General features: G+C 44.7%; 1 protein-coding gene across 1 annotated transcript in view; it reads right to left on the bottom strand.

Annotated features, from left to right (window-relative positions):
- The window catches only part of Bbs9 (Bardet-Biedl syndrome 9), a gene marked incomplete in the record, with an annotated part of 405,589 nt that overhangs the window by 36,411 nt on the left and 344,643 nt on the right, over positions 1-24,535 (bottom strand). Inside the window, 1 exon segment of the mRNA XM_013509769.1 lies at positions 20,525-20,747. Coding sequence (XP_013365223.1) covers positions 20,525-20,747 — 223 coding nt within the window.

Genomic DNA, 24,535 nt, shown 5'->3' with positions numbered 1-24,535 from the left:
TCAGCCACCCAGTCTGCAGTCAGGCCCACAGGACCCACTGTTTCAAGATGCTCCCGTGTCATCTCTCAGGACTCAACTTCAGCACTGAGAGAGACTGGCAAGAATGCTGTGCTTCACCCTATACAGACATCCCTTCCCATCACCCTACTCAGCACACATGCGGCAGAGCTGACCGTAAGTGCAGCGCCACAGCCCCAGAGGACTGGGTTATTCATGCGAGAATATATTTTGCACTAGACCAGAGTAAAAAGTAGCTTTTAAAGTGCTGGAAGACACACCAAGACGGCACATCATTTTTTTTTTTTCTTGGTAGTGAAAGCTTCACACTGTCTCCATTTCAAAACAGAGGATAGTTATAGAGTGGGCCATAAAAAAGGTATCAAAGTGCAACCTTCTAGGCACTTCCAACAGCAAGTGGCTCAAACAGAGTGGTTATTTTCAATGTGGACTTTACTTCCTTGATTAGTGGGAGTCTAAAGTTCTTTCAAAAGCAGTTTCAGAATGATGGCCAGAGTGTCACATTAATTAAAATGAAACAGCCATGACTAATCCTGAAAATAAACTTATGTCCAGATCTCAGATCTCAGAGCTCTTGACCTTGGTTTAAAGTTGAAAGGAAATGTATAGAGGTCTTAAAAACTGGCAGCATAAATCTAGGTAAATGTCTACACACATTCTCTCAAATTCTTCATATGATCACTCTCCACACTTTCCATTTGGATCTTAGAAATGACTCAAAATGTCTGTAATGCTACTTTGACAATATTTTTGATTTACATTGCTAGCCCCATGGCAAGTAGCAATACAACTTTAGGAGTTTACTCAATAGTAATAATTACACTTAAATCATGCTCTTCATTGCATCAACTATATGTCATCAAAACAAGCATTTTTTTTGTAAACAAATATTAGGAATTATCTCCTTTTGCTCCTCTATCACTCTTATCACCATGTTTCTAAGGGGTTAGGCCTATCAGTTTCTGTAGGTTAGATGTTAAGATCAAGTTTGGATCCAGAGATATACTGTGCAATGGGGCACTTACTTGGCTCGGGAAGCCAGTTAATAGAATTTGGGGAAGATGGAATTCTGCCCTGTCTGCACACTGAAGCTTCCATGTCATGGTATATCTTCAGGGAAGCAGGACAAAGAAGTATTTCCTTTTCTCTTGAGCATCTGCTTTTAGTTTCCCACAGCCCTAGGTCTTAGGACTGCATCTAACATATTAAGGAGAATTGATCTTTCTCCTCGGTATATGGCAGTGCTGTGTCTGAGAGGTGAGGCCCCTGACACTTGCTGCAGAAGACCAAAGACAGGCAGAAAGGCGGCGTCTCTGTGGAACAGTGCATGCGGAAGATGAGCGCAACGCTGGGCCCACTCAGCACTGGAAAGCTAAAGCTCCCCAGGGAAGGCAGGCACCCTCAGTCCCAATGGGGCTAGATAGGTGCCAGCGAGTATTTGTTTTTTATTTCCACTGAAGCCAGGACAACAGGGAACGAGCTGAGCATATTCTCTTAAAGATAAAAATTAAGGAGAAAAAGTCTTCCTGAGAAGGCTGGTGAGATAATGGAACATAACTGAGAGATGGGGGAAGTCTGTCCCTAGAGATGCTTAAGAATAAACATCCATCATTTTCAGGGTGTTTTAGATACCAAAGGGCCTGCAGTAGTAGCACGAGACCTTTAGATTTATCTTCCGGTCCTAACATACTGTTGCTTAATTTAACACACAGTTTCCTTGGTACATCCGCCGAAGCTGCAATGCACAGGGAGGGGAGGCAGCACTGTCTTCTCCCCTTGCATGGATAAAACACTTCTCAGAACATCTGAACCACAGCCTATGCCCATGAGTGGCTCACCTTATAACAGTTACTGAGTGAGGATTTTATAGAATTACAGCAAACCTAGACCATGTACTTCATTAAGTAAAAGGACTGTAAAAATGTTCTCACTTAGAAAGGGCAGCAGTCAAATGGTAATGTGATAGGATGACGGAAGTTTCACTTCCCTGTTCTTACCCTGAATTATCTAGTATAACATCCAGACTGATTTGGAGAGGATCTAGTTTTTCTATATTCTGTCAGGGCCAAGAGAGAGATTATACTGCACACATCATCCATACCCCACTGAGCATCTCCACTGGAGAGCAGGTGCTGAGAGCTAAGGGTGCCAAGGGCGAGAGATGCAGCCCCTACCTCAAGAAGCCTACAGCAGGGCTGGCTATGGAAATAGATCTTCACTACAGTGCAGCCCTAGGTCCAGTGTGCTGGGCCAACCTGGGCAAAGCTATGCCTATGACTCCACAGGAGAGGGTGCGGGGAATCAAGAGAGGTGGGAACTGCCACAGACAGTGCTGGAGCTGCTGAGGAGTACAGATGTCAGCACACTGGAGTAGACAAGGTGGACGAGGAGCAGCATACCAGGGACAAGGAGACCTGAGGGCAAGGAGAGGGCACGGGCCCTTCTGGGTGCTGCACAGAGGAGAATGGCAGCACACCACGTTCCTGGTAGCAACTGAAGGGAAGGGCTGGAGACACAATGCCAGATCGAGAAGGGATGCAGAGTCATGGCAGGTGACGGGAAATTAGCTGGGAGACAGTGAAGGACATTAACCTCTGCAGGGACAAAATGGATACATGTCTCCAAGGGTGGCAGGAGATAAGAGAGCTTGGCTGGCAGTGTGTTTGGCTGGGACTCCTCAGTACCTGGATAGTGGCTGGGTCAGGTGGGCACCTGAGCAATTACCAAGCTGTTAAGTCTCCTATGCCCAAGCCACAGTCCTGTTTTTATTGGGCTAAGTTGCTATCTAAAGCTCCAGCCAGGCAAACCTGCTGGTATATCCTGCTCTGTGCCCAGCAGCTAAACGATGAGGTCATAATATCGTAGGCAACTCTTGGCATTTATTTCTTAAACAAGAAACGTTAAGGATGGCTAATTCCATTCTTAATGCACAGCTTATATCACTTGCATCCTCCTGGCACCAAGAATTTAAAAATAAAATGTCAAGAGTCACAGAGTTCTACTTTATCATCATCAGATTTCCTGTGGTTTTTGAGCAATTATCGCAGTGCTTCACCCACCAGCCATGAGATGTTTATTCCTGATCTCTTACAGACACAGAAATGTTTAGGAAATCAACTGCGAAGATTAGCGTGGCCACTGGGGACAATTCTTTTGCTGACGATCATTTTCACCAAAAGCAGGCAGCAGCATTATGACTCATCTGTGACCACTTACGCTGGAGCTGCATACATTAAACTTTAATGGTTTCGGCACAAGAAGCAGTCGTAAGTCTGGATATCAAGGCACTCATGTGCTGGGCCTAATTGTACTTAGACAAGTCAGGCGGGAATGCATGGCAGCCAGCTATATTTTGCTATAAAATGAAAATCAAGTGAGATTTCTTTTTTAAAATTCATTATTCATGATCTCATACTCATTAAATTATTCATCTTCTCAAATGTTAGTGCTGTGACCTTTTCAACTTTTCTACTCCACTTATTGATAAACGCCTGGCAGCAGAGCAGTCATGGGCTTTGAATTTAATAAAATGCTTTTTCAACATGCTGCTGGCTTCTGCCTACCGTTATCCTGGGTAGTGAATGCAGACTGGCTACTCAAGGTTAAGGTCATCACCTTTCATTTGGCCTAAGAGTTATTAACAGGTTCATTTAAAAAGGCCCACTTCAAGGATGTTCATTTCTAATAAACCTAAATGTGAAAACAAGGTCTCCTCTGCGACCTGCACCCTACCCTGTCCACCTTAGCAACACTACCAAATATCAACATCCTCACACAGATCTGCCATTTTCCAACTGTGGAGTCCCTGGCTTGCCCTGTTCCCTGTCTCTGGAATGTGCACCCCATCCATAGCCCGCCAATGCGCCTTCTTACCGTGGCTCCCTCCCCTCCAGGCTCCCTTCCTCCCCGGCCCTGCTCTCCTCACCTCACAACCTGCTTCCTGCCTGTGTGCTACTCACCAGTGTATAACCATCCTTGTGTTGTGTGTGTATTGCTTCCTCCCCACTAGGGGGGATGCTTTACCAGGGCAGAGTCTTTGTCCACTTTGTTCATCTTGTACACCTGGCTCTAGTATGGGAATGAGCACAGAGTAGGAACTCAACAAAGAGTCACTGAATAAATGAATATTCAGCACCAAGAGATAATGATGAAAGTGTATTCCCCAAAATCACCTTTTCGGCTACATAAGTGCACCTGTCCCAAGCTTACCTCAGTTCTATAAATTGGCTCCAAAAACCACAGAAGAGCTGTACCCAAGCTATCTGTGGGCCACAGCCATAACTTACAACTTGGGATGTTGGAGACAGAAGGTTATATGACAGGCTCTCATTGATATAAGGGTCTGACATCCTAGCAGCAATGAGGTTCAGGGGGACACAGTGCAAAGCCATCTTCCTCTCTCTCTGCACCCTGCACTCCATAGACCAATCCCAAGGCAAGTGCAGGACTGTGGAGGAAGAGAACCCAGGACAGCCTGGGGCACTGTCCATGCAAGGGGACTCCCAAGGGCTGCACAAGTCGCTGTGTGCCCTGTGCACACTGGACCCGCTGCTCAGGTGGAGAAGGAGGACAAGAGGCAACCTTCACCCAGGACCAACCCTCATCAGCTGTTATGACCACCATACCACCACCACTGCTTCCTTCACTAAAAACTCCTCTGATGACAAACCATGAACCAGAGCATTTTGTCCAAAGGACTGGACTTAAAGGGATGAGGACTTAAAGGAATGACACTAAAGGGGTCAAGGCAGTAGAGGGTAAGTCTGTGACTTACTGAAACACATTTTCTCAGTAAAAATCAGTCTGACTGGTACCTTTGGGCATTTATGTTTTCTCAAATGAAGTGATGGCTCTGGCTAGCACACAATGTATTATTATAATAGGAAACCTTAGATTCAGACATTAAATATGAGTTAATGATGATGGGCTTTTATGTAACTCAAAAAGTTGCTCAAATGGAAACAGTGCAAGATTACTAGACATTCTTGGCAAAGGCAAATGAAAAATGCAAAAGATCTTTAGATAAACAGTCCAATTAAGTACCTTCAGATTACTAAGAGATGATTTTACAAGTGTTCAAAATAGGTTTATCATACTATTATTTTTAGTACTAGTAAGTTCTTCACAACACATCTTCAAAATATTATTGTTGGCATGTGTGGGAGGTGAACCAGAGAGAGGAAAGGTAACTGGTCTTGTTATAAAAATCCATGCCTAAAATGACAAGGGCTCAGAAAAAGGGGCTTAAGTAAATACTTTAACTAATGAGCCAGATAAAGATAAGAAAACTAGAAAAAGTTGAATCTCAATTTCCAGTCCCACATACAGAAATTCAGAACAGGCAGGTCTTCCTGGAGACCGGCTTGATCATCTCACCACTCATCAAAACAAGACTCTGGATGCCTCCTGAAATCACTCAAACTGCCCCACTCTACCTCACATGGCAAATGTTGCAATGTAATTCACAGAGGACACATTAAGTTAGACTCCAGCACTCTGTGATGTTCTTAGATGCCCATCCAGGACTCCAGCCAGCTGACACCTCAAAAGTTATTCTCCTGGCACCTCAAGATGAATGTAGCGCCAGCTCTTCAAATGTAAATAGCTCCTATGTCATCCCATTATGCCACCTGGCCTCTGACCAATGCACCTTTAAAATAGATTTATTTAGGCTATAAACTTACAGGACAGTGCTTCTGTCTTCAAATAGGTTATATCGAAACAGCTGGGAAAACAAAATTCTGATTTTCCAATGCTGAAATCTTGAGGCTAACTTGAGAAACAACATGAAGAGGGCTATCAAATTCTCATATAGACACAGACTTAGATGATGCCTTACAACATACTAAAACACTCACAAGAAGCAAAATTTCAAAGTGGGAACCCTCCTGAGTGTCCATCATCTCTGTCTCATGTGGGGTTCAGTTAAATATTGTAGCAGGTAGTTCATGACATGAATTAGAAAACACTTCCAGGAAAGGAACATATTCCATTAGCACACATTCACTTTCTGTGAGTAAACTCGCTCACTCATTGCTGTTGCCCTGAGAGATACTTGCTGTCTGGTGAATTTTTGTAGCTTAAGAATTAACCCAGAGTTAGGCTGTTCTCAAGATAATCACTTAGTGACCCTGGTGACCCAACTATGTCCTACTATTTAACATTGTGCGCTGCTGAGTGTTATCAGCTGTATAAACAAAAGCAGTGATCATGCATTTTGTACCCATGCGGAGCTTTCCGTCCTCATTTAGAACACACAAGAGAAGAGAAACAGTGCAACGAAGTGTGGAGGAGAAGCACTGGCAGGAAGTGATAGGCTGAAGCACAATGTTATTTAATCTCTCGGGATTAGAGTAGTTAGAAAAGGGTCAAATATTCCTGCAGGAAAAGCAGACACGAGATAAGCCCTCAAAGTCAACACAGACAAAACTAAACTCATGCTCTTCCTCCCTCAAACTCTGTCCCCTAGAAGAGGCTCCCCAGCGACCAGCGCCCCGGCTTACTGGAACCAGCAATCCAGGCGCTCTCCTAAGGCCTCTTTTCCCCTCAACACTTGTGTCCAAGCAACTCCCAAACCTGATTTTACACCCCGAGAAAATTCTCACACCCGTCTCTTCCTCTTTAGTTCCACCACCACTTTCCAAGTCTGAGGTTCCTTCCCCTCTGGTCCTCACAGTATTTACCTTATTTTGTAACTGAATATCTGTATTGGCACTTCACGAAGTGACAAAATAGGCCCCTGACAGCAGGAACCAGATCTGTTTTTCACTCACCGTTACTTTTCCATTGCGCACTCAGACTGTGGAACATGAGGAAGGAATAAGGAAAGAAGTGGATCTAATGGGATCTCAGGAAGAAAGGAAGAGGCCCAGCATGCCCAAGGTCCTGGGTTCCGTCCCTAGCACTGAAAAACCCACAAGGAAGGAAGGAAGGAAGGAAGGAAGCAAGCAAGCAAGCAAGCAGGGTGGGGGAGGCACAAGGAAGGGCCTGGGGCTGTTCCCATCATGTCCCTCTGAAGAGTAAGGAGATGATGGATGCATCACTTATGTTTGTTCTATAAATCAAACAAGTCGGGCAACACGCATACAAACTTTATCTCCCTTAGAGATAAAGAATGAATACACGAAGATCTCCCAACTCTGCAGGGCTCCCAGGTAGAGGGAGGGCACTCCCGTCTGCCCTCACGCGCTCCCCGTGCTGACCCTGGGAACCCCGCCTGCTCCTGGCTTCCAGCAGCTCCTTTCTCAGTTTCCCTCCTACTCGTTCCTTGGCTGCTTGTCCTCGATTTCCAACCTTGGCTCCTGCCCTCCTCCCTGACCTCAGGGCTTTGGAAGGCTCTCAGCTCCCTCCCTGGGTATGAGAGCCACCCAGCTGTGGGCACTGGGAGGGGGCCGGCATCTCTGCATCTGTCCCCTGTACTCCAGGCCACTGACATCCACAGGTGGATGTGAGCCAGGCCTCTCAGAGGAGCACAGCCATTCTTGAGCCTTTGACTCTGCAGAGCCCCAAAACATACATTCTCTTTCTCCCCCCGCCCCCCTTATTGCTCTTCCTCACCATGGACTTCACTGCTTCACCAACAGCACTGAGGTCCACCCATAACCAAAGCCAATATTCCAGGGGTTACCTCTGCTTCCTCCCTTTACCTCACCCCCTGTGTGAAACTCATCACCAATTCTATGTCGTGGGGCCTCTCCAATATGCACAGATCTTCCTATCTTTATTTGTTGCCCCAATCCCAGTCAAACATTTCTACAGGTCTTTAACAGTCCCTGTTTCCAGCCCAGCTGTTTTCCAAAACACTCCCCATACAGCAGCCATGGTAGTTTTGAAAGCACAGGCCAGATCAAGTGATTGCCCTGCTTACGACGATCTGACGGTTTCTGACCATTAGTTAATAACCTTGAGATGTAAGGAATAGTTCATTATCCAGGTCTTCCTGCCAACTCTCCTTCCTGCCAAAATTTTCCTGCCAAATCTCCATCCTATGAAGAGAAGGATGAGAAATGAAAAAGTAGGGGAATGGCATTCCAAGATGAAGAACAGAATTTAAAAGCCTGAAGATAGTAAAGGGGTTGGAGTAGTCAACTCCTGGTTTGACCTTAATGAGAAAGAGCTGGGGTAAAGACACATCACACAGTATTCTTTACATCCCACAGGTGCTGCCACCATGAATCCTTTCAACTCGCTGTTTCAATGCACTTAATATAACTTGCAATTCTTATTTATTGATTGATTGATTAATCGATTGATTGATTAGGTAGGGTCTCACAATGTAGCCCAGGCTGGCCTCAAACTCACAGTGATCCTCTTGCTTCAGCCTCCTGAGCGCAGGGGTTAGAGGCACGTGCCTTGATGCCTGATTGAAAACTTGTAATTGTCTTGTTTAGTTGTATGCTTTTTCATTATCTTGGCTCCTCCATGAGCATGTAAGCTCCAGGACAGCAGGAATCCTGTCCCTTATAAAGCACCCTATCCCAATGCCTGGCACAGTGCCTGAACAAAATGGCATTTTTAACACCATCTCTTAAAAGAAAAAAAACTGTCCTATTCCATGAATATATCTTTTCACCTTTCAAGGGCCTTTATTTGTTAGTTATATTCCTAATAGTGCTCCCTTGGCCCAAAGATGAATTGTTTACAGATGCTATGTAGCTTCATTCCAAATCTGTATTTAAGAGGTCACAGTATAACTGTGTGATTTATAAGTCTGGAGGGGAACGAAAACAGGACACCTAATGCAATACCATGAACAGTCAGGCAGCATTACTGAAACAGAGAATGAGCAGAGTTTAGAGATGCAAAAGGGCCAGCAGAAGAGAAATGGGTGACAGGTGAGGAGAAGGAGGCTCCCAAGGAAAGAGGAAGTAGAAGAAGATGCGGTCCACTCAGCGGTGGCTCTGGGATGTCCACGTAGGGCAGCCACTCAGCTGGGCATACAGCAGCGAGTGACAGGGACATAGTCACCTCCTCGCAAAACTCAGAGAATAACAGGGAAATAGTAAAAAATCCCAGATGAGGACACGATTGTGAATTATAGCTCAGCTACAAAGAAAATGCCCGGGAGAAAATGAGAGAGAACCCCAGGGGTCACTGCAGGCCTCTCTCAGGACAGTGGCCATGACCCAGACCTGAGCGTGGGTATGAGTTATCAGCCAGTGAGTCAGCATATGGCGGGGCGGGATGGGCACCTTGCAGGGAGCAGCGGATGGAGTTCAAGCATCTGCAAAGACTGAGGCGGGAAAGGCTGGGTGAGTGGGGTGGGGGGGAGGGAGGCCGAATGGCGGGGGCTGGGTGGGCAGAGGAGCGTGGAGGACCGCTGTGCAGATGGGGACAGGAGGCTGGGGGACTGCTGAGAGACAGGGAAGAAAGGGCTGGGGAAGCACAGCTGGCAGCGAAGGTAACAGGCTCAGCTCCAGCCGAAGACCAAGTGCGTCTTTCGTGCAGAAAGGAAGACAAAAGATAAAATCACACGGAAACTCTGATATACAGTGACCAGAAAGAGTTTGCTCTGCACAGTCTCGGGCTTCAGGGAGCAGCAGAGCGAGGCCCACTGTGTGACTTAGGGGAAGACACTGGAGCTTGAGCACAGTGACAGGGACGAACTCCACTGGAGATGAACTAGAAACCCACTGAGAGCCAAAGCCACCGGACTGTGCTCAGCAGAGATGACCCGGTAAAGTCCACAGCGTGGCACGGGAAGAAAGAATTGTGTCCATTTTATGATTATTTCAGCAACAATTTCTAGTCCCAGAGTAATCCAAGCAAAGCCAAAGATTCGCTGTGGGCTGGGAAAGGACACAGGACCAGGACCCTGGGGAGAAATCCCGGGGTTTCAGGAGCAGGGTACAGCAGGCTGTGCAGCCACTCAGCAGGGCGGGCTCACCTATGCCAGTACCCAGGCAGTGCTTGCTCCGGGGAGCTCCACACACTTCATCTTGGGGGCTCAGCCTCGGCTTGGCGCATGGTATGATTTAAATGAAGTATATCTGTACTTATTATAAATTTGAGGTGAACCAATAAAACTTGACTATTGAAAACAAATACACTGAGGCAGCAAAATTTGGGGTTGAATCCAGGGGAAGAAATCTAAGGGTGGGAGTTACATTTTTATAGTTCATCAGCAGAAATCTCTTCATAGTTTTGTTTTTACTGCAGCAATTGTTGGAATAAATAATTTTTTTCATCATCATATTTGAAAGCAAAGCAGGCCCAAGTATCAGTAGGATGTGTGAGGAAAGTTCTGTTTAATGAGATTCAGGCCTCTGAGATAAAAGTCTCACTCAGGGAGCCCCAGGATTTCAGAGGTACTCTTTCTTTTGCCCAAACTGTGCATTTTTTAAAGAATGCTAAAATTTATACATTTAGAGTCTCCCTTGCACTATTTCACATGAAAGTAGTCCAAAGAAAAGACAGTTCATATTTACTGCTGCCTGAGGGTGAAAATTGGCATTTCACAGACTTGTAACTGACGGAATAACTTAAGAAACGGGAATAGTGGTGTCCTTTAAAAGTTACTTAATTTATTCCCTGCTTTCAGTGGGGCTTCCCCAAATCATCCTCAGACTCTTAAACATTCACATTAGCATAAATATCTGCAGGAAGGAGATTCTGCCAGCTCCTGGGGGTTCTGTTCCTGCATTAATCCCACTTCCAAAAAGCTGCCTTCTGTCATCGCATGGTAATTAGTTTCCCGCCCACATGTCTATCTGTAAATGTTTCTTAAGTACACACGAGGAGAATGTTATTGTGTTAGGCCTTTGACAGCAGACCTTTCCCTATGCTCCTCCTAACTGCTTCTCCCATCAAATCTAGCTCTAATCCCAGCTTCTAATATTCTTCTACTAATCGCTGTTTATCTTGTGATGGACTTTATTACAAGGTGTAATAATGTGCATGCTACTAATAACTAAATTCTTTCTTTACTTTTACAGTAGAATTTGATTTTCAAAACAATGTTATTCTTCCTTGTCAAGTCAGAAAACCTTGGCTCAGAAAGAACTGGCTGCACGATCACTGTATTAGTCAGTGCTTACAAGAGTTTGCAGGGCTGGGGCAAGGCTTCTCAAAAGACGTTACAGGCTCTGAATCAGACTTAATGTAGCAGACAGAAATGTCAATCATGGCCGCCCACAGAGTCAAATGTAGAAGAGTGCAAAAGATCTGTCCTTGTGTAGAGATCTAAAGGATCCAGCCCAAGGACTGGACCCCACAGCAATGTTCCACACAAATCCACATCAGGAGGTCAAAGGATCCTCAATGAAAGATCAACGGTTCTGTGCTGGGAGGTATAAGGGTTGGCATAAAAAAAAAAAAAGCTTAAGAGCCTTGGGGCTGGGGATAGAGTTCAGCGGTACAGTGCCTGCCTAGCAAGTACAAGGTTGTGAGTTCGATTCCCGGTTCCAAAAAAAAAAAAAAAATACTAATACTATGAAAAGCTTAGAAGTCAGCACTAGCAAGGGGAAAGGCTGGTGCCAGAACCGGCAGAATCTGCACTGGAAGCCCAAGACCGGAGCTCCTCTAAAGAGAACAGCCAAAGCTCTTCTGAGGAAAATCAGCTGAAATCCTTCCCTCCTCTTCTCTTTTTTTATACTATTTTGAAAACAATCCTCCTTAAAGTGGTCTTCCACACCCATAACCATGCTGACTCAATTCAGACCTGGACCCTTCAGCTTTCCCCATTCCAGCTGACAATTAATCAACCACCACAATCACTAAATGGCCCACACCTGCAACACTTGCTTTAGTTCCTGCCTCACTGTTCACCCCTTTTTGCTCTTTTGCAGATTATAAAGCTGTACTCCTTGAAAGCCTAAGTGGTTGGACTCCCTTTTCTCTTCCTTTAGTCCCCACGCATCCCCAATGTGTGTACACATTTTTGTCTTTTCTCAAGTGCTGACTCCAGTCTCCCCTGCCTACATTCTAGATTATTCCTTCTCTTCCCCCAAAGAGTGCCATCTAACACCAGGCTTCAGTACTCTCATCTTGCCTTACCATCTGGCCTTCAAACACCAAAATAGTTTTTTGAAGTGAAGAAAAAGAAAAGAAACAAAATCATGGTGATAGCCTCTTTTATCCTTATATTGCTTTTTCCAGTTATTGACAGATCCTTCCCAGCTCTCTGCTGTCCTCAGTGGCACTGACACCACTTCTTGTGCGAGTCCCCTGAAATTCAAGGCTCCCTTCCAGTCTCCTACCATACACAGCTCTGTGGCCAAGTCTCAGACCCTAGGCTCCACAACCTGACTCAGGCTCAGCTCGCTGCAACGTGTCAATGGTCACCTCTAACCTGCAGATACCCAAGTCTCTCTCCAGCCTCCGTCATACCCTCAAGCCCAATTTCTCAGATGCAGGTGCTGACATCTATCCTATCTTGGATGAGCCTTCATGATCTCCAGCACATTGTCACTCAGATGAAACACACTGTCTATGGAAACAAGGTTCACTTGTTCACCAAGTCAGGCCTTTCCATCAGTACATCTAAAACCTTGCCTTATTCTTTATCCAGCACACCACCACCAGATCAGTATTTCCAGGACAGTGCTCTGTCATCACTTGAACTCAGGAATCAGTTGTAGCTACTGTTACCATCCATGTGACGCTCCATTTTTTCTCCCATACCGATGCAGCTCCCTGCTCTACTAGCTGACTCTCCAGTCTAGACCCTAACTAGCTGAGCTACACACTTAAATCTTCACAGACTACTGATACCATTTGTGGTGTCAGCCACCACCCTTCCTAGAAGTCTAAAATGTACACCTACTTCAAGGGGCTTATCCTCCTTATAAAAAGCTCCACTGTTTCATTCCAAAACTATATGGTAGGCCAGGGTCAACTTCCCAGGTTTGATTCTGTACCACAGTTATATAAGATGTCACCATTAGAAAAAAATGGGTCAAAGGAATTCTATGTACTATTTTTATATCTTCCTGTGAATCTATAATTATTTCTCAACAAAAATTTTTAAAAATACATGGTGGACAACAACTATGTATGTGTTCATGTAGCGCAATTTGGGTAGTAAAGTCTGAAAGAAAAATACAATATGATCTTTGAAACCTTCTGCCTGAGGATGAGGGATGGAATCACATGTTAAATGAGGGTACCCTGTAAGTACTGTGACAGCCAGAAGCCTGGGGGGCCAGGAACACAGAGGACAGAGTGGACAGCAGCACAAGGAGCCCCAGGCACTGCTCTGTGGGACACCCTTTCCATTTCAGCTGGCCTTCAGAGATCATGGTGCTGCTACCACCAGGCCATGATTGCCTAGAAAGCAAGGGAATTTCTCAAAAGCACAGAAACTGAAAATGTACAGTATATCTGAAGAGAATCAGAATCAGTAATAAAAGGTAGAAGGAAGAAAATATAGAGGATATAGCTAGAAGGATGGTGTGGATCTACTTAGTAAAGAACACTGTATTTCAGGGGTAGGACTTTCAATGTAATACAGTAGATAACACAGAAATTTAAAGCCTTGGAAAGTAAAGAAGTAACACAACCAGATCTGGGTTTTTTTTTTTTTTTTTTTTTTTTTTTGGTCTTTTTAAGACAGGGTTTTGCTATGCAGTTCAGGTTGCCTTGAATTCATTTTGTAGCCCAGGCTGGCCTCAAATTTGCAGCGATCCTCGTGCCTCAGCCTCCTGAGTGCTGGGATTATAGACATGCACCACCACACCTGGCACGAATCTGTATTTTTCAGAGAAACTCATATTCATGAAAGTATAAATTTGTAATAATGTACACAGTATTTAGCTACAAGAACATTCACCAAATAATTCTGCTTGCTGATATTTTCTAAATTTGTACAAAGAACATTTTATCTTTCTACTACAAGTGGTTTTTAACAACTCTCTTGAGATATAATTCACCTCATATATAACTTACCATTAAAATAATATTTTAATTAAGTAGTTCTTAGTCTATTCACAGAGTTCTGCACCCATCATCCATCAGCTAATTTCACAATATGAGCTATCATTCTCAATCACCTCCAGCCCTAGACAGCCACTAATATACTTCCTGTCTCCACAAATTTGCTGATTCTGGACAGTTCATATGAAAGGAATTTTATAATGTGTGGCCTGTTATGACTGGCTTCTTTGACAGAGCATGATTTTTTGAGGTTCACCCACTCGGTAGTACATATCAATACTTCTTTTTACTACAGAATATTCCATTGCATAGATGTACCATGTTTATTTACTCACTCATTACTTGATGGATATTTACATTATTTCTACATTTTGGCTATAATTCTGCTATGAACACTCACGAATTCTTCTTTTACTGTAATACTAAAAATAAAGGAGGAATTTTAAGATTATTGGTAGATCATCTGAACAAGAGATATAGGGTTAGGGAATGGCAGTGTGGAGAGTGAAAGAGATATCTTTTTGATTGTGGAAACTACCACAATCAAGTCTCAGTGATGCCACAGGGCAACAGGGAAATAGGGAGTGGAGGATGTTCCTGAGGCCCTGAACTGGGCATAGGGTAATGTCACCCACCAAGACTGGACACACAGGACAAGATGAATTCTTCTCAGGTGTGTGGAATTAGAGAGCTCTTGGCAGTTTGGTGGGGATACATGGAGTCTGGAAGAGAACCCAGTAGGAGACTTCAAATCTACAAGTCCATGGCTCTCGGATGGCAGTTGCATGAGGCTACCAGGACCCAACTAGAAGGAACACCAATAGTCAGAAATAAAAAGGGAACAAGAAGCCACAAAGCAGGTTAGATAAGACAGGGACCATTTCCAAATTAGGAAAGAGGCCGAAGGATGAGAGCACTCTCAGAATGCAATGGTTTCATTACAAACACTGCAAAGCTGATGAAGGAGACATGCAGACAGCACCTTGTGAGGAGCTGCAGGCTGGGCAGACGCAGGACCTGCATGCAAGCTGCATGCTTCCCACAGGGAGTCCTGGCAGGACCTGGGCAAGTTTACCAGAAGTGAAATGCAAACAAGCTCCATGCACCTGGGCCATTGCCCTATAATAACTCACTACCATTTGAGAAAAGTTATTTTTCCTGATTTATGTAAACCAGCCATTGCTACCTCTTTAGCACCCTTTGTGATGCAATTATATAGTTGTTTTCTTGTTATTTTTTTCACACTGCCTTTAAAAAATAGTATATTTTTAGGAAATGTGCATAAAATATGGAAATGGAAGGAAGGAGATCCCATTTCCACCTGTAATCCCCTAACTAGGAGTAATCACCATTACCAGACACCCCGGTTTCAGACCAGATCTTAACACGTACATAATCGAAGCCTTCCTTTGGTATTTTAGAAAAGCTGATCCTGTGTCCACATTTCCAGATTTGTGTCTAGTGCCCACCTTTGTTTCTCTGCTTTTGTGATTTCTTTCTTTTTGGCCCCCTGCTTTTCAGTTCCTTTGTCTGAAATGTATTGTGGCATATGGTATGAGATGGAATCTATTTCTTTTCTCCAAATGTTTGGCCAGTTCTCAACACTATTTTTAACTAATTCATCTTGTCCTCCCTCCATTGCTTTGAAATGCCACATTAGCACATGTGGTCAGAGTTAGGATTCACACATTCTCGATTCTTAAATATATAACTAGGGGGAAGGAGGTGGATCTGCTTATTTAAGGCAATTTTAATACGCCAGTTGCTGCAGTCATAGGAAAGCAAAAGTATTATACACAAAGATATTCACCCAAACACTAACTCACCACTTATAAAGTTAGTCTCTACTCAAATGTCCTTCTGCATTCAACACTAGGTCAATGCCTGCTTGCTATCAATGGTTTCTCAGTTAATCCCCACTGGCTGTTGGAAATTGCTGCAAATACAACATAAACTGGCTGAAGAGTGATGCAAAATGTAATATAAAGAGTTAACAGTGAACTGCTCCTGCCACATGCAAAGCTAGTGAAAATCTGGTGGTCAGTCCCGTCAACAACAAAGAGAGAAAAATTGGCAGGACTGAAAGTAGGACAGATGAGTCTAAAGAAGACGACCCACCCATGGAAGGGTTAAGAGAGATGCTTGAGAAACAGTGATGACTACAAACTGCTTTCCCTAAAAACACCTCCTTGCAAAAGTGTTGGTGCAGTAAAATTTGAGTGTGCACCATCATGCCAGAAACAAAACAATAACCTCACTTCACTTTTTCACTGTCTTCCAAAATTAGTACATAACCATGGACATACTTTAAAATAAACTCAGAGTTAATTTTAATTTTACTTCTCAAACAACTCTTTTGTTTTCCCAATGAGATGTTGGTCTCAGTTTCAGGTAGTCTTTTTCTGAGACCAATGAATCTCAAGCCTTCCATACTTTAATCAATTCTGAGCTTTCTACTCTGTTAAACTCTTTTTATAACTGCAACATTGCCTTTCACTGTTATTTTATAATAGCATTCTAGAAAGGAAAATTGTTATGTACTTTATAAATGCCTCATTTAATCTTAAATCTTCTAATTAGACCCTAGAATCCTTCAGTCAAATTCTTCCAAGTGCCTCTGGGATTTTCCATTAGTATTTATTATTATTACTAACAGAAGCTAGTATCGACTGAAAGTTTGCTATGTCGGGCACTTGCTGTGCGTTTTCCATGCACCACTATATTTAATTTGGCCAACTCTCTACTTGTGCACCACTACCATCTCTACTTATAGTTGAGGAAACAAAGAGTCCGAGGGGCTAAGAAACGTGTTCCATATCCTAGAACTGGTAAGGGTTCATGCCAGAATGGAATCATCTACTGATGCCAAATCCATTTGCTGGCAGTATTCCCAATTTGGAACTCACTTTTCTTATTTCAATGTACAAAGTGTTTTCTTCTCTTTGGAAAAACAGGTTCAGAGCCATTTACTAATTTTCCTGAAACCTCTCCTGTACTGAATGTATCTAAATTTCCCTAATGAAAGACTTCAAACATAAAAATTCAAAGTGTAAGACCAACAGTTAAATCACACTGACAATATGAAAGTAAACATCAAATGTCTTATCAAGCCTCTCAGTGAGATCTTAGAGAATTAAAATCTGTTAAAAATGGGTCATTTGGAAGTGGCCTCAAAATAACATCAAATCCTTAAGGCAAAAAAGTCATTAACGTAAGTTTAAAATACTAAAAATTGGGACTTTATATCGGTTAGATACCTTATTCAGAATTATACTCTGCATTTTTTCCTAATGAATATAATAGAGATGTACAGAATACTAATTCCTGGGTGGTCCACAGCACATCTGAAGATAATAAATACTTTGATCCACATCCATGAAAAGGCTCATCTTATCTACCAAACTTTCTTTGCTTCTTTCCCTATCCTTCAGCTTCCTCTTGGCCCCAAAATCTGGCAGTGCCAAAGAAAACACCGCCAAAGCTCTGGGTGTCCCGACTTCCAGCTTACGTGACCACATGAAGGAAACGCTCAGCTGTGCACTGGCTCCAGCCTGGGCTGTCTCAGGGCCCTCTCCTTGCCCGTGTGCACCACCTGCCTGCATGGATTCCCCGCTCCCTCAGCTCACACTTCCCCCAGAAGAACCATCACTTGCTCCACTCCTTGGTGGGCAAAGCATCACTGAAACGAAGTTTTTTTAAAAAGGCAAAGAACTGATTAAAGCTCTCACATTCTCAAGGTTAAATGTTAGACCCACTTGAACATGCAGTAAATTGTGCATGGATATCTGAGAGAGCCAAATATCCATCGGCATTAGGGCAACTGGGACACTGTCCTGGACACTGAGGCCACAGAGGAAGTTCTGGTAAACTAATGAGAGTCTCAGCTGCTGCACCTGGGAGGACAAACAGATGACACAAACATAAGAGGGGCCGGCCAGCCTATGAAATCATTCTCATTCAGATTGCTTAAAAACACCATCATGGTGGTCTTTGTGACCCTGGCTCCAAGAGGAGAGTGCAGGGAACAGAGGTTGGAAACAGATATGAAAGTCAATGGCAGAAATATGTGACTGCAAGAGTTATGGGTAAGAAAAATATAATTGACACTCTGTGATGAGAAAATCCACCTGGAAAAGCTTAAGTAGAAGCAGATGGATAAGGCAAGGGAAAGCAGGAGAACACAAGGCAGAGGCCACAGGGCTCCCAGAGGGAAAGACTTTCAAACTCTGGACCCCACAGAGTATGCTGTCACCTTGGCATTTGGTTGAGCAAAGAAAGCTCAGCCACATACTCAGCTCATGAATCCAGGATGCTAGAGAGGACCAGCAGGAGTTTATTTAGAGATGTTCATGCATCTACAAGTTAACAGGGGACATGATAAAATTACACACACTCCTGACTTTGACTATTAGCCACTCAGTCACTTCACCTTCTTAAACCTTCATTATCTCAGCTGTTAGTGAGAGAGGGGAACAAGAGGATTTCTAAATTTTTGGTCAGATCTAAAAAAACAAGGATCATGTCAGCAAAAAATGCTGTATGCTATGTGTGCAGAAATCTGCTATCTAGTATGCCACTTTATCTTTGTGTATTCTGATATAACTATTATAGCTGAATTAACATAAATTGCACAATTACTGGTTGGAAGCAGAAAAACTTCCAGTATTTCCTATTCTCTATAACAGTATCAGGCCACCTATGGAGAAAATAAAAATTAAGCATAAAATAAGTAAATATTCCTCATAGAAAAGAATGGGAACAGTGTGAAACTTTCTTGGTTTTGTCCTCCCATACCACTGACCAATTTAAGTGTAAGGAGGCCAGGTCAGGCACAGCTTTTGCAGGAGGCAGCCCTGCCTGGATGTAGCCTGTGTCCTTGTGATCCTTGGTCTGCAGTGAGCAGGGTGGGTGAGGAGATCTCAACTCCAGGGACAACCTCTTGGTGACATGGAACTCTCAGCAAAAGATATTTCTCCCTTCCTGCCTCCATCTTCTATCTGTAAGTAGTACTAATTCTCAGTGTTTCTTCTACCTCAAAAACGTGCTGTGTCTAGGCAAAGTGTGAGAAATTTTTTGAGTTCTAGAGAAGAAAAATATTATAGGCAGTGAGTGACAATTTTAGTGACAAACAACACTGATGCAATGATTTTTAAAAACACACTATAATGATTAGATCTAAACAAGGTGGAAGAGAGTTGTGGGACCCAGAGTGGCTAGTGACTCCACTCTATCCACTAGTACAGTGAGAGCAAGCAGTGTGGCGGTGGCAGTGACATGCCAGCACACAGCCTCTCTCTACCTGGCCATACATGGGGCACACACCAGGTGTGAAGAGCTCATCTTGCAGCTCTTTCTTCTTTCCTTCTGCCTCCCTCCCTGCTGTCCTCCCCTCTCGTCTGCCCCTTCCTTCCACTCACTCAAACACCCCTCATTGCAGGCTTCACTGCTCTGCATCCTAGATATGGGCATGGCCATTGCATCGCTCAGTTGTGAAAAGTAAAACATGAGAGCTCTGTGATCAATGCATGTAACAGGCAGTGGGGGGCCTGTGCCCACCCTGGTGTTCCTGGGCTACTCACTGTTGCTCCTTTGTGGAGAGAACCTGGGTCTCCTCTTGCCAGCCTGACAGGCGACCTGCTGACCAGGTGGGCTGGCCTCATTTTCTTGAGATTTTGTTTTCTACATAGCCGTCCTTTCCCGCTCGAGCCCCTTAGCTTCTCCTGGGGTAGGCAAGGAAGGACAGCCATTTCCTGAGGGCCAGTTAAAGTGAAGAATTTTCATCTATCATCTCAGTGGGTACTCTTGTTTATTCCTTAGGAAAATACCCTGCACCAGTGGACAGAGATGGACACACGGAGGCCAGAGGTGGCTCAGAAGGTGCTAGAAGACAAGCTGAAGAGGCCTGTGTGAAGGCCAGCAGTGTCAGAACTGTCTCTAAGCTATGGGAGAAACAGACACCACGGCTGCTGCATGTAACAGTTGGTTTGTGTCACGCTCCTTGCTGCTGCCATGGAGAGGTCAGGAAGGGAAAGGTGGGACTCAGCACCACTGTCTGGAAGGAGCCTGGGTTTTGCAACTGGCTGGTTAGCCCTGGTGGAAAGGGCAGACCCAGATACCCACAGCCCTCACTGATGCTCAGGTCAGGCGAGCTAGCCCTGGCCCTCAATCTTGATTGATCCTGGGCTCACTCCTGTATCTTCTTCCCCGTTCTGATGGCCACAGTCAGAGCACACAGCATAAGTATCCTGACTAACCAGAGAGCATTAGTGTCTGTGTCATGCTAGGTACATTCATGAAATATGGTATGGTGAGATCACATTTAGTAAACTTCCTTAAAAACAGTTGTATTCTCTAACCCACTTTTTATTGGTTAGAAATAAAACAAAACAGATCATATAGTTAAAAGCACAGGATTCTTTTTTCTAAGGACATGCCATCTGAGAAATGTTTAGCAAGCAAATACCCCGAGAATATTTATCAAGTGGTTACCCAGGGATATCTGCAGAAAACACAAAAGCAATTTTCTTGGCTAACATAGCTTTAATGTAAAATTTAAGCCCCAATCCAACCACAGGCACATTTCTTGAATTTGGGGAAGGAAAGCTATGTTCAGAGAGCGGGACAGAGTCCTTACCTGGCATGACAATGGTCTGTGGAGTGGCTGCGTCAGCACTAAGGCAGAGACGGCCACCTTTGGCCAGTCTGTCACACAGCAGGGTGATGTGTTTCTTCAGCCGGCTTGTGTCTTTGGGCATATTCAGGTGGCTGCTGAGGTTCAAAGCCTGCTCCTTGGAACTCTTTGACAGGCAGGTCTTCAATAGGTGGGACACGGCAGCATCCACGGTCTCTTCCCAGCCCTGCAAGCAGAAGGCAGTGTTGAGTTTACGCCAAGAGGACAACAAGCCAAGTGGACACCTCACTGCTGACCAGGCTGTATGGATGATCACTCATGCGCAAGTGCTAGAATAAAGCTTGGGGTCTGTGATGCTCTGGGCCACCCCAGCCTGGGACTCAGCTCTGTCCACCGTTCACCTTGAGCAAGTGCTTGTTTCCTTTTGCCCTCCCTCTCAAGGACCAGGATGACCAAGAAATCTATGAGAAGTGTCCACCCCTGAGTTACTTACATACAGTATAAGCAGTGACAATCACATTAGTCTCTGTGTAGGTCATTTGATGATTCGGGGGAGGGCGCCTTATATTCTGCTCAAGGAAAATGGGCTATACTGGGGACTCCAGGACACCTTGGGGACACCTCAGGGACATTTCCCTGCAGTAGAGAGAACCCTGCTTTTTCAGCTATGGCACCACAGCTGCAGGGAAACAGATCAAAAGCAAAGGGCTTTCTTTGTGAGACACAGTGCTCATCTAGTCCCATTTCACTATCAAGTGACAAAAAGTGACACAACATGGAAGTGGACCATCCACCCCACTTGTGCTGGGAACAGTGTAACGATGTATCATTGAAGTGCCATGTCTTCTTGGCAACATGAGGATTGCAGTTCTAGGACCTGAGCACTGTCAGCATTGTCACAGAGGATGTGAGCACCAGTAGGCCTGGCACAGAAGGGCCCCCCACATGCTTGCAGGGGATACTCATGATAGCAGTGAGGGCAGAGTGCAGAGGTCAGCTGATACATACATAAGCTGTCCCAAGGGCCCCAGAGGTAACTGGGGGACATCTCTATGGGGGTCCAGGGATGCCAAGACATGTGAATGAAATGGGGGTGTTAGTGCCAGTGTGACTCCATCATACCCAAAGGCTCATAAGGCCAAGGGCACCATGGGCCAGACAAAGTAGAATTATAAAGGAAGACATGAAGTGAACTGATTCTCATAGAATATTGCAGAATCACCAAGCCCTTACACTGGAGGTGAGAAACCTCAGCCTCACAGAGAAAGGTGCTGAGGGGAGCCTCACTGCTACTACCCTCCATCTTCAACCTTCCTATGCGCAAGCCCAGTGACTACCCCAGGCCACAACTCCCAAACCCAAAGCTCAGGTCAGCACACAAGAACATCTGCCTGGTCCTGCCGTGCTACACCCTCTTTCCTCTACCTGCAACACCCCCTCCCATCACTTGGGCCAGTGCCTGGTCTCTGCCCTTTACATGGTCAGCTCCCACATAGACCCACAGGTCATCGTCAGCCTGAGATCTGTCATGCCCTGCTCCACCCAGTGCTCTTTCCGGGTCCAGTCAGGAGCTCCCCTGGCTGACACAGTGCTTTGGAACATGGACAAAGGTGCAGAAACATCTGCAGCATGGAGACGGTGAGAAGCAAAACCAGGATCCAAGAGGTAGGAGCAGTTTCCAGATCCTTCATAGCACAGCGATCATGTGCCTAGACACGGCCATCTTCAAGAGCCGAATGCTGCAACTCTGAAGCAGCTCGCTCAGGACATGTGCGAGCAGTGAGCAGTGAGCAGTGATTCCCTGTCCGGGCCCAAATTGGTTCCAGTGGCCTCCGGTATGACTGCTCTTCACCACAGCCCTTCATATCTGCGAAAATAGCGATTCTGTGCCCTGTCCTCCAAAACAAACATCCCAGTCCTCCGCCTCTTCCTTAGACAAACACGGCGTCATGTTTTCTCTCCATCCTGACCACTCTGTCATAAATGCACTCCAGTTTTAAACACTTCGGAATTTATGCAGCTAAGCAGAGAACCCCAAACTGACCCCAGGATCCAGCATAGGGTGCAGAGTGTAGGGTGGGACACTGCCCTCCCTGTTTTCTGGGGATTCTACCCGTTAGCTCAGCCCTGGCCACCTCAGCTCTTTTGTAGCTATGCCACACTCTTGACCCACATGGTGTGGGCAGCTGCCATGGTCTCCTCCCAGGCTCGTGCGCTTGGCTCACCAGACCAAGGTGCAGACCCTATGAGGTACAGACACCTATAAGTGATCTTCTCCCTGGTCACCATGATCACTTAATCAGGACTTTGTATTCTACTGACCCATTTTTATCAACTTATTAGGGAATCCCACTAGGCAAAAGGGAATATAGATGATTTTAAAATGACCTTAAAAATCCTTTCCTGGAGACCTCAAAAACTGCATAAACAGCTTCCAACCTCAAACCACTAAAGAATAATAAACCACTGGTTAGTATAAAGATATCTCTCTACCGTTACTAAAACCTAACTTAGACAAATACCTAAAATTGACTTTGTAAGAAGAGGTAGTAAGTTAAGTAGTCCAAATGTCATTAGAGAGAACAAATTTTCAAGTTGCCTCTGGAGCCTTTGATAAAGACCTCGGGAGAATAAAAAGCAAAGGTCCTTCGAATACAATTTGGCATTTGTATGCTCTGTAATAATTTCAGCCTTAAAACAATTTCTCTAAGAGCCCATTCATCTGAGCAAATTGTGGCAGGGCCCCTCCCAAAGGAATGCAGTGGGGGCCTTCTCAGAACAAAAAAAAGGGGACATGGCACAGTTAATTCCTAGATAAAGGGCTGGGGATTTAGCTCAGTGGCTCAAGCGCCTGCCTGGCAAGTGCAAGGTCCTGAGTTTGATTCCCAGTACCAAAATAACAAAAACAAAAACAAAAAAACACCGTTAATTCCTAGATAAGCATGTGCAGTTCTAGTATAGTTCTGAGCATAGATTGTACCCAATCAGGCTACAGTATGTTAGTGTGTTACCATTTAAGGAAGACAAAAACACAACAACTGTAGAAAAGGTAAAATTCCACCATGATTGGGGCTCAGCTTTTTGGGTATTAGCCCACTGAGCCTGTGCTGGCACGAATAATGTTGGTTCCTGGAAAGATAGGCTTCAGTATCCCATCTGTTTGAGAATCATACTACATTTCTTTGGTGCTCGTCCAGGATCTGGAGATGGTGTGTTCCCACCTCCTTTGTCATCAGGGTTTGAACAACAGAGCACAGAGAGAAGCAGCCACACCTGGCGCCAATGGACCATTTGATCCATCAGGGAGTCTAGGCCCTCCTGGGGTGCCGGAGTTAGGACTTCAGATGTACAACAGAACCCGGTGAAGCTCAGGAATTAGTTCAGGGTGTACCACGCTTCAGATTGGTAAGAACCCAGGTTCATTTTGCCTAAGAGGCAGAAGGGGAGCCTGATCACCTCCCAGAGTAGAGTTGCCCAAGTAGTTCCGCAAGGAACAAAACCACAACTCTAAGGCGCTGAGCACTGGGTGCTGGGTGCTGGGCAACAGGTTGGAGTCATTGTGTGGAAAGGTTCTGACTTGACCAAAAGGCCAAAAGGGAGACATAGAGGATTGTTATGACCCCACAACTTCATGTATAAGCCAAGGCAAGAGAAGTTGTAGGGGTGACTGAATATTGCTTTGGTGGTCAGATTATTCTGTCCCTGTTCCAGGGTGGTCTCAGATGAGACTTACGACCTCAGGTGACGTCAAGAAAACTTTGGGTGAAATTGAAAGTAACTTAAACTAACATATCTCAGTGTATGCTGGAGATTGAGCCTTGGGCTTTGAGACAAATAGAATGGGAAATAAATGTGCCTCCCAGTCAGGACAGATTAGCGAACCAGGGGCTCAAAGAACAAAATACCCTGTGATAGTCCCCTCAGACTGATGTGAAGGACTTAGGACAACAAGCCATGGACAAAAAAAAAAAAAAAAAACAAACAGAAAACCAAAAAACAAAAAACAAAAAGAAA

Source organism: Chinchilla lanigera, unplaced genomic scaffold, assembly GCF_000276665.1.
Source record: "Chinchilla lanigera isolate Chin_1 unplaced genomic scaffold, ChiLan1.0 scaffold00181, whole genome shotgun sequence".
Lineage (NCBI taxonomy): Eukaryota > Metazoa > Chordata > Mammalia > Rodentia > Chinchillidae > Chinchilla > Chinchilla lanigera.
The sequence above is the reverse complement of the archived record's forward strand: the minus strand, read 5'-3'. Positions and strand labels throughout refer to the sequence as shown.